The sequence below is a fragment of the Oncorhynchus masou genome, chromosome 30 (genome assembly GCF_036934945.1).
Source record: "Oncorhynchus masou masou isolate Uvic2021 chromosome 30, UVic_Omas_1.1, whole genome shotgun sequence".
Taxonomy (NCBI): Eukaryota; Metazoa; Chordata; class Actinopteri; order Salmoniformes; family Salmonidae; genus Oncorhynchus; species Oncorhynchus masou.
In genome coordinates this window covers 4269316-4285798 of record NC_088241.1, presented here as the reverse complement: position 1 = coordinate 4285798, position 16483 = coordinate 4269316, and the positions used below count along the sequence as shown (strand labels likewise).

The window sequence follows — 16483 nt, the reverse complement described above, 5'->3', positions numbered from 1 at the left end:
CTGCTATTACTTCCTGTGTGATCATCAAGTCGTTAAAAAGTCATTATATTTCTATTTTATATGATTCTATTCGTTAATTAATTTAATCCATTCATCATTTGTGTATAGGCTAGTGTGAAGTGACTTTCTAACCAATAAATACACTATGTGGAAAACAAATTAAATTTCAAAATACAGTCTATTATATTTTATCATGTGATTTACATACAATTAATAATCAATTTTCTTAACCAAACAGAAAAGTGAACTCACTTCTCCTCTTGTAATTTCTCAGGCTCTTAATTTTTTGACTTTATAAAATATTTAAATAAGTATGTTTTGTGTCAGAATTCATAGCTCCAGTTTTGAGAAGAAAAAAATGCATTTCTCATATATACAGTACCAGTCAAAAGTTTGGACACACCTACTCATTCAAGGGTTTTTCTTTATTTTTACTATTTTCTACATTGTAGAATAATAGTGAAAACATCACAACTATGAAAAACACACGTGGAATCATGTAGTAGCCAAAAAATGTTGAAAAAAATCAAAATAAATTTTATATTTGAGATTCTTCAAAGTTGCCAACCTTTTCCTGGATGACAGCTTTGCACACGCTTGGCATTCTCTCAACCAGCTTCATGAGGTCGTCACCTGGAATGCAGACGGCCTACAGGGAGGAGGTGAGGGCCGTCGGAGTGTGGTGTCAGGAAAATAACCTCACACTCAACGTCAACAAAACTAAGGAGATGATTGTGGACTTCAGGAAACAGCAGAGGGAACACCCCCCTATCCACATCGATGGAACAGTAGTGGAGAGAGTAGCAAGTTTTAAGTTCCTCGGCATACACATCACAGACAAACTGAATTGGACCACTCACACAGACAGCATCGTGAAGAAGGCGCAGCAGCGCCTCTTCAACCTCAGGAGGCTGAAGAAATTCGGCTTGTCACCAAAAGCACTCACAAACTTCTACAGAAGCACAATCGAGAGCATCCTGGCGGGCTGTATCACCGCCTGGTACGGCAACTGCTCCGCCCTCAACCGTAAGGCTCTCCAGAGGGTAGTGAGGTCTGCACAACGCATCATCGGGGGCAAACTACCTGCCCTCCAGGACACCTACACCACCCGATGTTACAGGAAGGCCATAAAGATCATCAAGGACATCTACCACCCGAGCCACTGCCTGTTCACCCCGCTATCATCCAGAAGGCGAGGTCAGTACAGGTGCATCAAAGCTGGGACCGAGAGACTGAAAAACAGCTTCTATCTCAAGGCCATCAGACTGTTAAACAGCCACCACTAACATTGAGTGGCAGCTGCCTACACACTGACACTGACTCAACTCCAGCCACTTTAATAATGGGAATTGATGGGAAATGTTGTAAATATATCACTAGCCACTTTAAACAATGCTACCTTATATAATGTTACTTACCCTACATTATTCATCTCATATGCATACCTATATACTGTACTCTATATCATCGACTGCATCCCTATGTAATACATGTATCACTAGCCACTTTAACTATGCCACTTTGTTTACATACTCATCTCACATGTATATACTGTACTCGATACCATCTACTGTATCTTGCCTATGCTGCTCTGTACCATCACTCATTCATATATCCTTATGTACATATTCTTTATCCCCTTACACTGTGTATAAGACAGTAGATTAGGAATTGTTAGTTAGATTACTTGTTGGTTATTACTGCATTGTCGGAACTAGAAGCACAAGCATTTCGCTACACTCGCATTAACATCTGCTAACCATGTGTATGTGACAAATAAAATTTGATTTGATTTGATTTAAATGAACACGTGTGCCTTGTTTTTATTTATTTAACCTTTATTTAACTATGTTAAAAGTTCATTTCTGGAATTTCTGTTCTTCTTAATGCCATTGAGCCAATCAGTTGTGTTGTGACATGGTAGGGGTGGTTTACAGAAGATAGCCCTATTTGGTAAAAGACCAAGTCCAAATTATGACAAGAACAGCTCAAATAAGCAAAGAGAAATGACAATCAATCATTACTTTAAGACATGAAGGTCAGTAAATGCGGAAAATTTCAAGAATTTTGAAAGTTTCTTCAAGTGCAGTCGCAAAAACCATAAACTATGATGAAACTGGTTCTCATGAGGACCACCACAGGAAAGGAAGACGCAGAGTTACCTCTGCTGCAGACAATTATTTGCTGCAGACGATTATTTGAACTTCAGATTGCAGCCCAAATAAATGCTTCACAGAGTTCAAGTAACAGACCCATCTCAACATCAACTGTTCAGAGGACACTAAGTGAATCAGCCCTTCATGATCGATTTGCTGCAAAGAAACCACTACTAAAGGACATCAATAAGAAGAAGAGACTTGTTTAAGCAAGAAACACGAGCACAAGCAAGTCTCGTGGAAATTTGTCCTTTGGTCTGATCTTTGGTCCGCTACTTTGAAGAATCTAAAATCTATTTGGATTTTTCAACATTGTTTGGTTACTACATGATTCCGTATGTGTTATTCATAGGTTTGAGGTCTTCACTTTTATTCTACAATGTAGAAAATAATAAAAATAAAGAAAAACCCTTGAATGAGTAGGTGTGTCCAAACTTTTGACTGGTACTTTGTAAATACTGTATATATATATATATATATATATATATATATATATATATATATATATATATATATATATATATATATATATATATATATATATATATATATATATATATATATATATATATATATATATATATATATATATATATATATATATATATATATATAAACAGTTGAAGTCAGAAGTTTACATACACTCACATCAACACCATTATCCCAGAAACCCTAGACCCACTCCAATTTGCATACCGCCCAAACAGATCCACAGATGATGTAATCTCTATTGCACTCCACACTGCCGTTTCCCACCTGGACAAAAGGAACACATGTGAGAATGCTTTTCATTGACTACAGCTCAGCGTTCAACACCATAGTACCCTCAAAGCTCATCACCAAGCTAAGGATCCTGGGACTAAACACCTCCCTCTGCAACTGGATCCTGGACTTCCTGACAGGCCGCCCCCAGGTGGTGAGGGTAGGTAGAAACACATCTGCCACGCTGATCCTCAACCACTGGAGTTCCCCAGGAATGCGTGCTCAGTTCCCTCCTGTACTCCCTGTTCACCCACGACTGCATGGCCAGGCACGACTCAACACCCTCATTACGTTTGCTGACAACACAACAGTGGTAAGCCTGATCACCGACAACGACGAGACAGCCTATAGGGAGGAGGTCAGAGACCTGGCCGGGTGCTGCCAGAATAACAACCTATACCTCAACATAACCAAGACTATGGAGATGATTGTGGACTACAGGAAAAGGGGCACCGTGCACGTCCCCATTCTCATCGACGGGGCTGTAGTGGAGCAGGTTGAGAGCTTAAAATTCCTTGGTGTCCACATCAACAACAAACTAGATTGGTCCAAACACACCAAGACAGTCGTGAAGAGGGCACGACAAAGCATATTCCCCCTCAGAAGACTGAAAAGATTTGGCATGAGTCCTGAGATCCTCAAAAGATTCCACAGCTGCAACACCGAGAGCATCCTGACCGGTTGCATTACTGCCTGGTATGGCAATTGCTCGGCCTCCGACCGCAAGGCACTTCAGAGGGTAGTGCGTATGGCCCTGTACATCACTGGGGCAAAGCTGCCTGCCATCCAGGACCTCTACACCAGGTGGTGTCAGAGGAAAGCCCTAAAAATGGTCAAATACCCCAACCAAACAGTCATAGACTGTTCTCTCTACTACCGCATGGCAATCGGTACTGGAGTGCCAAGTCTAGGACAAAAAGCCTTCTCAACAGTTTTACCCCCAAGCCATAAGACTCCTGAACAGGTAACCAAATGGTTACCCGGACTATTTGCATTGTGTGCCTCCCCCAACCCCTCTTTTATGCTGCTGCTACTCTCTGTTTATCTTATATGCATAGTCACTTTACCTATACATTCATGTACATACTACCTAAATTGGCCCTGACCAACCATTGCTCCCGCACATTGGCTAACCGGGCTATCTGCATTGTGTCCCACCACCCGCCAACCCCTCTTTTTACGCTTCTGCTACTCTCTGTTCATCATTTATGCATAGTCACATTAACAATACCTACATGTACATACTACCTCAATAAGCCTGATTAACAGGTGTCTGTATATAGCCTATATAACCTTTTTCCCCCGCACCATTAGTTAGAGCCTGTAAGTAAGCATTTCACTGTTGTATTCGGCGCACGTGACAAATAAACTTTGATTTGATTTGACTTAGGTTGGAGCCATTAAAACTCGTTTTTCAACCACTCCACAAATTTCTTGTTAACAAACTATAGTTTTGGCAATTTGGTTAGGACATCTACTTTGGGCATGACACAAGTAATATTTCCAACAATTTACAGACAGATTATTTCACTTATAATTCACTGTATCACAATTCCAGTGGGTCAGAGGTTTACATACACTAAGTTGACTGTGCCTAAACAGTTTGGAAAATTCCAGAAAACTTTGTCATGGCTTTAGAAGCTTCTGATAAGCTAATTTACATAATTTGAGTCAATTGGAGGTGTACCTGTGGATGTATTTCTGCTGAGGAAGGAGATGCGTTCTGTCTCCTAGATATGAAAGTAATTCGGTGCGAAAAGTGCAAATCAATCCCAGAACAACAGCAAAGGACCGTGTGAAGATGCTGGAGGAAACAGGTACAAAAGTATCTATATCAACTGTAAAAGTCCTATATCGACATAATGCCGCTAATCAAGTAAGAAGCCACTGCTCCAAAACCACAATAAAAAAGCTAGACTACGGTTTGCAACTGCACGTGGGGACAAACATCATACTTTTTGGGGAAATGTCCTCTGATCTGATGAAACAAAAATAGAACTATTTGGCCATAATGACCATCTTTATGTTTGGAGGAAAAAGGAGGATGCTTGCAAGCCGAAGAACACCATCCCAACTGTGAAGCACGGGGGTGGCAGCATCATGTTGTGGGGGTGCTTTGCTGCAGAAGGGTGTGGTGCACTTCACAAAATAGATGGCATCATGAGGATGGAAAATTATGTGGATATATTGAAGCAACATCTCAAGACATCAGTCGGGAAGTTAAAGCTTGGTCGCAAATGAGTCTTCCAAATGGACAATGACCCCAAGCATACTTCCAAAGTTATGGTAAAATGGCTTAAGGACAACAAAGTCAAGGTATTGGAGTGGCCATTACAAAGCCCTGACCTCGATCCTATAGAACCTTTGTGGGCAGAACTGAAAAAGCATGTGCGAGCAAGGAGGCCTACAAACCTGACTCAGTTACACCAGCTCTGTCAGGAGGAATGGGCCAACATTCACCAACTTATTGTGGGAAGCTTGTGGAAGGCTACCCAAAACGTTTAACCCAAGTTAAACAATTTAAAGGCAACGCTACCAAATACTAATTGAGTTTGTAAACTTCTGAATCACTGGGAATGTGATGAAAGAAATAAAAGCTGAAATAAATTATTATCTCTACTATTATTCTGACATTTCACATTCTTAAAATAAAGTGGTGATCCTAACTGACCTAAGACAGATCATTTTTACTCTTATTAAATGTCAGGAAATGTGAAAAACTTTAAATGTATTTGGCTCCAACTTCAACTGTGTAAATATATATATATATATTTTGCTTTCATTTAGCAGATGCTCTCATCCAGAGGGACTTACAGGAGCAATTATGGTTAAGTGCCTTGCTCAAGGGCACATCAACAGGTGTATCACCTAGTAGGCTCTGGGATAGGCTCGGGGATTCGAACCAGCGAATAGTGGAGCGTTAGTGGCCCAACGCTCTTAACTGCTAGGCCATCGATCAAAGATGAAAAACACATTCTTTAAAATAACTACTTTAATCAAGTTATAAGCGTGCAGCACATAAAAGCTATTCAACTAAATAATTGTCACAATTTTGTCATCACACAACTCATCCAATAGCATCCATATCAGTGAGAGGGGGGTTTGGTTTGTGTATCATCTTTCTGCTGTCTGAAATGGCACAGGAATACTGTCCACACCAGCGTGATGCCACCCACAAACACTGTACGGGCAACTGGAGGAACCAGGGAGAAATTCAATGCCTGAGAGAGAGAGAGAGAGAGGGGGGGGGAGAGAATCAGTGTGTGTGTGTGTGTGTATGCATATAATGTGTTATTGTTTCTACCTGCATTGTTGACCAGTACACCACTCCAGTCTGTCATACCCAACAAAAGAGAGAGACAGAGAGACCATTAATGTGGTTGTGGTGACCTAGACTTTCCTCTCTTCCTTCAGCAACTAATTCATGCTCTGCATCCTTACCTTGTATGAAGTCCAGAATTTCTCCCTCCAGTTTTCCAACGGGTCCTCTTTGTTTTCTAATACACTAAGACCTTAAAAAGAGTAACTCATATTATAGAACAATGTTTAAGTCTTACACATTGAAAGTTATATCACACCAACACATACACACACATGCATGCACGTGTAGCACTTGGGGATGTGTGAAACTTACTCCTCAGCCACACACGCACGCACGCACACACACGCACGCACGCACGCACGCACACACACACACACACACACACACACACACACACACACACACACACACACACACACACACACACACACACACACACACACACACACACACACACACTAACACACACACACACACACACACACACACACACACACACACACACACACACACACACACACACCTATGAAGAAGGCACTGATAGTAAGTAGCGGGGGCAGCAACCAGTTGATCCAGGACTACCTTCCCTGACACCCTTTTGGCCCCTCCCCCTGGCAACATCCTCTCCAGCCCCTTCAGCCAATGGTAGTTGAAATTGGCATGGAAACAGAACCCAACAAAGGCCACTCGAGCGGTCTGGGACCAGTCAATATCAGCCCATGTTGTGACACTTTTAGTACCTGTGGAAATATTGGTTCCCTCCATGTTAAGCTTGGCCCCCTCTGAGTCATGGATGGTGTGTGTTCCCTTGTCTGTGTTTAATCCTCCACTCTGTTTCCCTCCAAGCATGCTTTGCTGTATGAGGTCGGCGGATGCGAACAGAGTTGTGTATCCGACCACATTGCTGATGTAGGGGTGGGCCTTAAACAAGGCCCAGGCTTGACTTATGGTTACTGGTGAATTCAGGGGAGAAACAAAGTGGAAACATTATGGAATAAGAAAGAAAACATTCCTTATGGCTAATGAATTATATTACACTTACTTATAGGCTATCAGCATCACAAGCTAGATTCAATGATCATTTTATTTTGGATAAAAGTGGACTTTTGATTTCATTACACCATATTTTCTAAGGTCCCACCCAATCCACAAAGCCAGTGGGCTATGATAGATAAATTAAACAAAATAACCTTGTCGTTTTGCCTGGTCAAATTGAGCTCTGACTCCTTGCTTTAGGCAAAGAGAGAGACAACTTACCTTACAACTTAGCTGTCTCATCCACCGCTTGGAACACAGCAGTGGCAGAGGCACAAGATTCACAGTGCTTGCTGCTGGAGGACACGGAAGGGTGGGTCAATGGAATTCTCAGCCAATAAGAGGCTGGTTCTCAGAGGTCAGAGAGGTATGTTTGGCTGGTCAAAGTTCTGTCAGAGGGAGTGTGATAAGGCTTTACCTAGTAACCTTCTTTTGCAATGAAAGCATGTGAGAAAAGCACAGATGGGGAAAACAGGAGGGAGAGTGAATGGATACACGGAGGAGAAGAGCTAGAGGGATACAGAATGTAGTGTTTAGAACATGAATTAGACAGATCTGATGAATAGCAAGAGTTGTCATACTGGTACAATACCGCCAATCAAACTAAATCCGGTATAACTACAGTGCTACTACCACTATGCTTCTAGTAGCCTACTGTACTAGCCTATTAAATGCAGGACATTTGACTGATGTTCTCAGATCGTGTGTTTATAACTGACTTTGGTGGGAGAATGGTATTACGTTTCTCAACACATTCCCATTCATTGCCACAGACATGTGTATGTGGCTACTTGCTGCAAAACTGCCAATAGTGACAACAAAGATCCACACTCCTACTTTTTACTGCTGGAAAAGGGTTATGGGTGATGTCACTTACCAAAGTAATGGTCCACAGTATAAGTCAGCAAATCTATAGATTGCTATGGAGTGTGACGTTTCTTCAGTCACTGCTTTGACATTGACTAGGCTATTAGTCTCTTTTTTCCCCGTTTCTCAAAGGCAGAGTAGACCCTGGTCTCACGCATGTGGCTGCACTAAAAATAGATGCCACTCCTGAAACCACACTTCCCTCCTTTGGTTACCCGTGGTAAGTTGAATTTACAATGATAAGCACAGTGTATATATTTAAAGGAATAGTTCACCCCAAACTCCCATTTACATGGAATAAGATGGTGGCAATCATTTCCGCTCCCACTTTGGGATGGAGGCCTATAGATTTCCCTATTTGAAATAACACACACACACACTACCTGTTATTCAGTTATGCGGTGAGGATAGTCTATTCATTTGCTGTGCTGCCATAGATATGTAAAATAGAGTGCTAGGACAGACCTCTGCAGAACCTAAAGGGCAATGTGCCATTAGCAACCACCTCAGCTCTGAGCTCAGAAAATGTGATAATGAACAGCTTGTTAAGTACCTCAACTGGTGCGTTGTGTTCCTCACAATGGAGATGTGCGCCTACGCTTCTACAAGCAGTTGACTTCTCAGATAATTGCCCTCTTTCTTGTCTGTCTCTCATCCCTCACTTCCCCAACCACTCTTCATTTGTCGGGCTGCTCTGTCTCAGAGCAGGGGATTGATGTGTGACGTTCAGCATTGACTCATTGAGACACACACACACACACACAATCAACCACGAAACCCCACCTCTCTCTCCATCTGTACCTCAACCTGTCTTTCTGACACATTATTGGGAGTCGGTCTACAGAGGTAGAGATAGCCACAGCAGTGCCAAGGTGAGTTTTATTTGTATTGTTCTATATTGTAGAATAGTTTTTGTTTAATAAGTGGTTTTGATGGTCCAGCTTGTTGGAGCATGATTACATTTACATTTAAGTCATTTAGCAGACGCTCTTATCCAGAGCGACTTACAAATTGGTGAATTCACCTTCTGACATCCAGGAACAGGCAGTTAACTACTAAATGCAGGCATCCCTAATGTTATGGGTTTAATTCCTGCATGGACTGTTATTCTGTCTGCTAAATGACCATTATTTAATCATTCCAATTACACCTTGGACAGAATCTTCCCTGAAAATAGTCAGCTGGACCAATTATTAGAGGGTTTTGGTTATTGTTTTAAACCAATGTAATATCTGAACATTTTTTTTTTAACCTTCATTTTACTAGGCAAGTCAGTTAAGAACAAATTCTTATTTTCAATGACGACCTAGGAACAGTGGGTTAACTGCCTGTTCAGGGGCAGAACGACAGATTTGTACATTGTCAGCTCGGGGTTTGAACTTGCAACCTTGCGGTTACTAGTCCAATGCTCTAACCACGAGGCTACCCTGCCGCCCCAATTATGGGATACCCTAATATGTTACAGGAGTGCCCAGCCCACTTGTGTGGGTTTTGTTTCTGTAGGTCCTGTTGGTTCAGTTTAAGACTCAGTGAAGGTGTAGTTTCACAATTGTGGCAACAGATTTCATGTCTCAAGCAGGTTGACATTTTTGTTGTTGTTGCATTGCGGTGTTCCACGGAAAATGTGAAACTGAATAATTCTAACTTAGACATTGTAGATAGGCCTTCAAGATTACACTACGAGTTTCCCACATTTCAATGGTTCTGTTACAAGTCATATCTGCTGCCACTTCTAGTGGTATATGCTCCCATGAAATGTCTTTGGACTTAGGGAAACTCTTATTTGACCTTATCCCCCTCTCCTAATGTTGATACCTCTGTTACCCCTCCCACCTCATCCTTCTCTCTCACCACATCCCCGATTAATACCCCAGACCTGTTACTCGTCTCTTCCCTTCTCCTCCTTCCAGCCATGCGTCCATCCAACCCTGTGACCTTTGAACCCAGGGTGGAGCGAGGTGTTCCCTGGGGTCGCGACCTCTTTACCTTTGTGACATCAGCAGCAGGCCACATGATGCGGACACTCCAGAGACCAAGGAAGAACAGGCCATCCAAACGTCAAGTCAACCACCGGCGCTTCCTACACAACATGATCCAGAGGTGTGTGTGTACCGTATGTGTTTCTGGTGAGAGTGAGTGCCATTATAACATGCCTTAAACTGAAATGTTATACTGCCCCTTCTCTCAAACAGGAAGTTTGCAGAGATAGAGGCAGCCAATCCCCAGCTTGTGTCTGTCCTCTTCTCAACGGAGGTAGCGAATAGCGACACACCTTCCCCATCACGACAGCCAATAACCACTGACCAATCTAACAGCACCTCTAAAGAAGGTATTCTCTCTTTAATTATCTAGGTGACTTGATGCATAAATTAAGCAAACTGGGCTCCTATGATGTTTATACTTATCTTCACCTTTTGTCCTTTCTCCTCCCTCTGAATGAACCCCCATGTTGACTCAGACTCCCCTCCAGCTCCTGTAAGTGCAGAAGCAAACCTTTCCCTTTGTTCACATGAAACTGAAGCCCTTGCAACAGAACAGAAAGACCCTGGAGACCAATGGAAGAGACTCTACCCCAAACATCTCCAAATGGACCAGTCCCACAGCAACACTCCAAGTAAAGTAACATACCAAATGACTCATAAACAGTGGGGCAGAACAGAAAATCCAACTGACTATAGATCATCCATAATATCAGAGAAAACCATTGTCTTAGAACAAGAGGAGGAACACTTTCACAAAGAACCCTTCAGTTGTGATGTCACTTCAGAGGAAAGCCTTTATAGCTGGATAGACAGCATTAGAGAGAAATATGAAACACAACTCAGACGCGACTCAAATTCAAATATCATGGCCCCAACTCAAAACCAGAGGGCCCTACCTCTAAACTTGGATACCTCAACTTTCAACCCAACACCCCTCTCTCCCGGACTCTCCCCTCTGTCCCTAGATTCCTGTGACTTTGGGGTCACTACGGTCGCAGACAACTCCGCTTGCTTCCAGTCCCAAAACAATATGTCAGACAGTGACACAGTGGAGAACCAGAGAATGGACATGTTGAGCCTGTGGGACTCAGAGGTTGAACCACAGAATGATGGGGACCCTCCGGCCCATCTAGAGACCATCTGGGGGTATCCTGGTGATGAGAGGAGCCTAGGTGATAAGGCGCACGTTGATGACATCACGTATCTGAACCAATCCGAAAGTTTCATAGAGAAGTTGATGCTCCACACCAGCAGCAGCAGGAGTGACGGTAGATCTGAGATGGAGCGGATTGACTGTGATGGAGGGCAGTATGAATACGGATCTGGATACGGATGTTCTATCGATCCAGTAACAGCCATAAGAGACTTCATTAGTGGCCAGGGCAGCTCACAGTGTATGTTGGAGAGTGCTGTGGGAAGACAAGGTACAGATAGGCAGTTCACCTGTTTAAATATTAACCCAAACCAACTGTCCACCTCTGTAGGCTACCACTGTGACTTCCCAGACCCCAACATCCTTCAGAGGTCTTGTCCCCAACAAGATGGTACCTTCTTATTGGTGAATGATGATATGAATCAGAGTTGTATTCCCTTTGAGGGAGTGGCCAGATCCTTCCCGGCCCCAGTTCACACCCCTCATCCACATCAGGTTCTGACCCCGCCCCTGGAAGATGATTGGCTGTTCACTGATATCATGGGGGCCCATCAGTGTGAGTAGTGGGTCCCGCTACTGCCCAAATTCGCTGCAGTGCCACTAAAAAGGGGGAATGATACTTCACCTTATAAATGATCTATTGTGGTTTGACTGTATTACTGTATTCACTTCTTTATGTGTGTAATGTTAACTTATTGAAAAATGGTGAAACGTAATTAAATAAGTCAGTGTTAGTCTCTCCTTACATTAAATTACAGTAAATGTGTACATGTAACTGAGTGTTCACCAAACCAATTAACAAATTGAAACACACAAAATGTCAAAACCAACAACATATATTAAAGTTCATCCCAGTCAGATATGTTTTATAATTACAGCATCATCAACAAAAAATGTCTAATAAACAACACATTTCCAAAATGTTCAATTTCCACAGAAGCCATAAAAGAAAGAAAACAAAATAATATAATAATTATAACACCTTTGAAAAAGCACCGGTCTCTCTACAGCGGCACAGACACTTCATTCCAGGGGTCAGCCTTTAACCTTTAACCTCAAACCAACCTTCCTACTACTTCCCCTGAAGACCAAACCTAGATAGTTTAAAATGTAGTGATCTTAATTTTCACAACTTTAAAGTGACAGTTTGCATCCAAATAACATTTAAAACATCTGTTCAGATCTTTGACAAATCAGTTAGATTTACATATAAAATCTGCATCATCTTCAGAGAGATGGGACTGACTGTGAATCAATGCCAGCCACTGATACTGCCGGAGTCTGCCCTCTGTTGGTGCATATGTAAAGTGCAGCATTAACAGTAACTTACAAAAAAAGTACATTTTGCCAAATAAATCACATGAAGAGGAAGAAAAAAAGACCAAATACATGTCATAATTTTTTCTGTAATCAAATACTAATAGAACTCATTGTTAATTCAAAGATCCCATGTCCTCATTAGGCTGCTAGTTCTGAAGATCTGACTGTTTCTATAGTACTGTCATGAAAAGGATCCAAAGGGATCTTGGCTTTGCTCTCCACTGTGTCAAGCTTGACATGAGATAATGATGGGGAACTGTAACTTTGCTCTCCACCGTGTCAAGCTTGACATGAGATAATGATGGGGAACTGTAACTTTGCTCTCCACTGCGTCAAGCTTGACATGAGATAATGATGGGGAACTGTAACTTTGCTCTCCACTGCGTCGAGCTAGACATGAGATAATGATGGGGAACTGTAACTTTGCTCTCCACTGTGTCAAGTTGACATGAGATAATGATGGGGAACTGTAACTTTGCTCTCCACTGTGTCAAGTTGACATGAGATAATGATGGGGAACTGTAACTTTGCTCTCCACTGTGTCAAGTTGACATGAGATAATGATGGGGAACTGTAACTTTGCTCTCCACTGTGTCAAGTTGACATGAGATAATGATGGGGAACTGTAACTTTGCTCTCCACTGCGTCAAGCTTGACATGAGATAATGATGGGGAACTGTAACGTTGCTCTTTAAACAACCTTTTAGTTCAACCCTGCATGCGTTTCAAGGGGAATGTCCTAGTCTTATGTGGAGGGAGATAAATACTCTTCCTTGTACAAGAGCAGACAACCGTGAGACTATGCGGCCAATGCTATAATCAATGGAATGCACCGCCATGCAAATACGTAGTGTTTAACTAGACTGAGCAGCGAAACGTCCCTATGTCAAGGTGTCGTGTGTCTGTAAGAACAGTATATGGACAGGATATTTATTCTCTGTACAGACTTCTGCCATGTCAGGCAGAGAGGTTCTGGGGCTGAGAGGAGTTCAAATATAAACAATATACACTAACAAAAAGGTGTTGCACTTGTTAAACTTGAATGAATGGTGAATGTTGTTGGAGATTGAAGGGGGGCGGGGCATGTATACTCTAAAACCATATCTTCTAACTGGCTAGAAATCTCCCTGTCTGTCACTTAATGAAAAGACAACATTTTGGAAGATTTGACCCCTTATGACTTCCGCAAAAACACTATTATGATATAAGGGGAGGGAAGCCTAGAGCGTTACTGTTCTAGAATGATCTAGGATAGGATAAGTAATCCTTCTCACCACCCCCCTTAAATGATTTAGATGCACTATTGTAAAGTGGCTGTTCCACTGGATGTCAGAAGGTGAATTCACCAATTTGTAAGTCGCTCTGGATAAGAGCGTCTGCTAAATGACTTAAATGTAAATGTAAATCTATACAGAAATTCCGGGTAGAAACAGGGTTTTCTTGGTGCTTCGTAGGACAGATCTGAAGACAATGAACTCAACGGAAGTTGCTGGAAAAAGTCCTCCACTTTGGTCTGTTATTCCAGAGGGTAGTTCTATGGATTACAGTGGATATTCCCCCAACACTCGTCTCCGCCCTACTACTCTACTTGGATCTATTCTATTCTCCTACGTATACAATAAGTCCCTTTCCTCATCCATACGCCCACCATTTGGTTAAACACAAAAGCTTTGTTCCATAAATATATTACATAATGAATGAATTTTAAAAAACAATATTACAATGTACAATATGTCTGTTTGATAAACACAAAAGATATGGATGCTTATGATGTTGAGAATGACTAGCAGTCTCAAAACGCCAACATTACGTCCTCAATTTTCACATGTTCCTGTTCTGTGTAAGAGATTCCAGTGTCCTGCTCCACAGGTGAGTTCTGATGTAGTGTTGGTTACTGTCTTAAATGTCTGTCATCTCTCTGTCCAATATATTTCCAGTGCATTCCCTACTAACCAAGACCTACAAACTTCCCTAACATCCTGATACACTGTCAAATAGAACAACCAATACCCCATCCAGGAATTATTCAACAACACAAGTCAGACACAGCGGCAATAAATAATGGAGGATTTTGCTCATATTCAGACTGATATAAATGACATAGATTCAACTGCCTGTATTTATAAGAAGAGATATGTTAAAGACTTAAAGAAACTATCTACCTACTGTATATCTACTTACTGTATCTATCTACCTACTGTATCTATCTACCTAATGTATACCTACCTATGCAATCCATTGGCCTAACTACAGTAACTACCTATCTGTCTCAATCCAAAAAGGTCAATGAATGTCTAGATAACCCAGATCAGAGCACAGGACCGAAGACAGACTGCATGGTTTGTTTTGCAATAGTGTTTGATGCAACTGCAACAACATGTTTGGTTGTCATCGCTTCTCATGACAAAAGATAGCAACATTTCATCATCTCATGACAATCATAAGATGGATTGATAAGGTCTACGATGATGCCGGTGTTTATGCCCTCGCCAGTTCCACCAGTATGTGTGATGATGGAGTGAAATAGCATCAGTCTTTTTCTATAGAAACTTGGCGCTGGCTTCATTCTTCATTGTGCATACAACAGCAAGGTTGATTATCATTTTTCATTTTTTCTCTCTCACTTATTAACTCTCTTCCCTGATTGATATTTCCCCCATATATGACCTAATTCAAACTACAAACAAATGAGTAATATATCCTAAAATACTTCACAGACATTATGTGTTTGTTTTCTAAAATACATTTTAAAATAACAACTTGGCCTTAAATTGAAATTCAAGTGAGAGAGAGAAAGATGAACAACTCATGGGAGCTTCTCCCAGGCTTGTTAAAAGACAGAAGAGCATATCAGCTGTCTTTCACACTAGCAGTCAATGAGCGATTACCTTTTCCAGGACACACACTGACAGAGGGACTACATACATAGAAACATGAATCAGTCCCCTGTGTGTGTGTGTGTGTGTGTGTGTGTGTGTGTGTGTGTGTGTGTGTGTGTGCATGTGTGTGTGCGTGTGTGTGCGCATGTGTGTGTGTGTGCATGTGTGTGTTTCTCTAATCTTGCAAAATGTCTTCTCAAACATGCAGATTGTCATTAACCCTTTGAGGAGTGGAACATTATTCGGAGTGTTTTATTCCAGGATTCTACAGCATTCTAGAACATTTAGCAGCCCTTTGCGATGTCCTCAACTAGAACGCTAAACACAGGTGGAATATTGTCAGAGTTCCTCAAAGGGTTAAACATGGCCTTACATTGATAGTGGCTAGTAGCCATCTTACTTCTGCCATTTGAAGCATAATACAGTATCATAACAAAAGAACATGGCTATGCTGATATAATTCACTTTCCCTCAGATGCCTCCCCCAGTGAGATTAAAGTCCATATTCTTGCTCACGAATCATCAACAAATCCTCTTCCACCCTTAAATTGTGTGTGTGTGTGTGTGTGTGTGTGTGTGTGAGAGAGAGAGAGAGAGAGAGAGAGAGAGAGAGAGTGTGTGTGTGTGTGTGTGTGTGTGAGAGAGAGAGAGAGAGAGAGAGAGAGAGAGAGAGAGAGAGAGAGAGAGAGAGAGAGAGAGAGAAAGAGAGTGTGTGTGAGTGTGTTTATGCTCCTTGTTCTAGTTTGGACTGCAGAGGAAATAGTTTAAAGAAGTGCAGGATCAGTAAGTCAGTCTATGTGAGGGTGTATTTGTATGTACATATACATGTATGCAGGCCTATGCGTCTGTGTGAGTATGTATCTGTATGTATGCGTGTGTGTTTGTGTGTGTGTTACTCAGTGTCGTTGAGGCTGTATGGTGGGGGGGGTCCCAGACTGTTGTTTTCAGAGGGGGGTGTGGGGGTGCCTGGGCCAGTTCCGGGGCCAGTTCCAGAAGAAGGAGTCGGG

General features: G+C 41.9%; 1 protein-coding gene and 1 pseudogene across 5 annotated transcripts in view; both read right to left on the bottom strand.

Moving 5' to 3' along the window:
• Window positions 1-5892: 5892 nt before the first annotated feature.
• LOC135523004 (mpv17-like protein) lies at window positions 5893-10155 on the bottom strand (annotated as a pseudogene).
• Window positions 10156-12097: 1942 nt separating this feature from the next.
• Window positions 12098-16483, bottom strand: part of LOC135521831 (myosin-10-like) — an 81601-nt gene continuing 77215 nt past the window's right edge. For all 5 annotated transcript variants that reach the window (XM_064947591.1, XM_064947587.1, XM_064947590.1 and 2 more), the window contains one exon: window positions 12098-16483. This exon is cut by the window's right edge and continues 96 nt beyond it. In XM_064947591.1, the coding sequence (XP_064803663.1) occupies window positions 16369-16483 (115 nt within the window). In that variant the 3' untranslated portion in view covers window positions 12098-16368.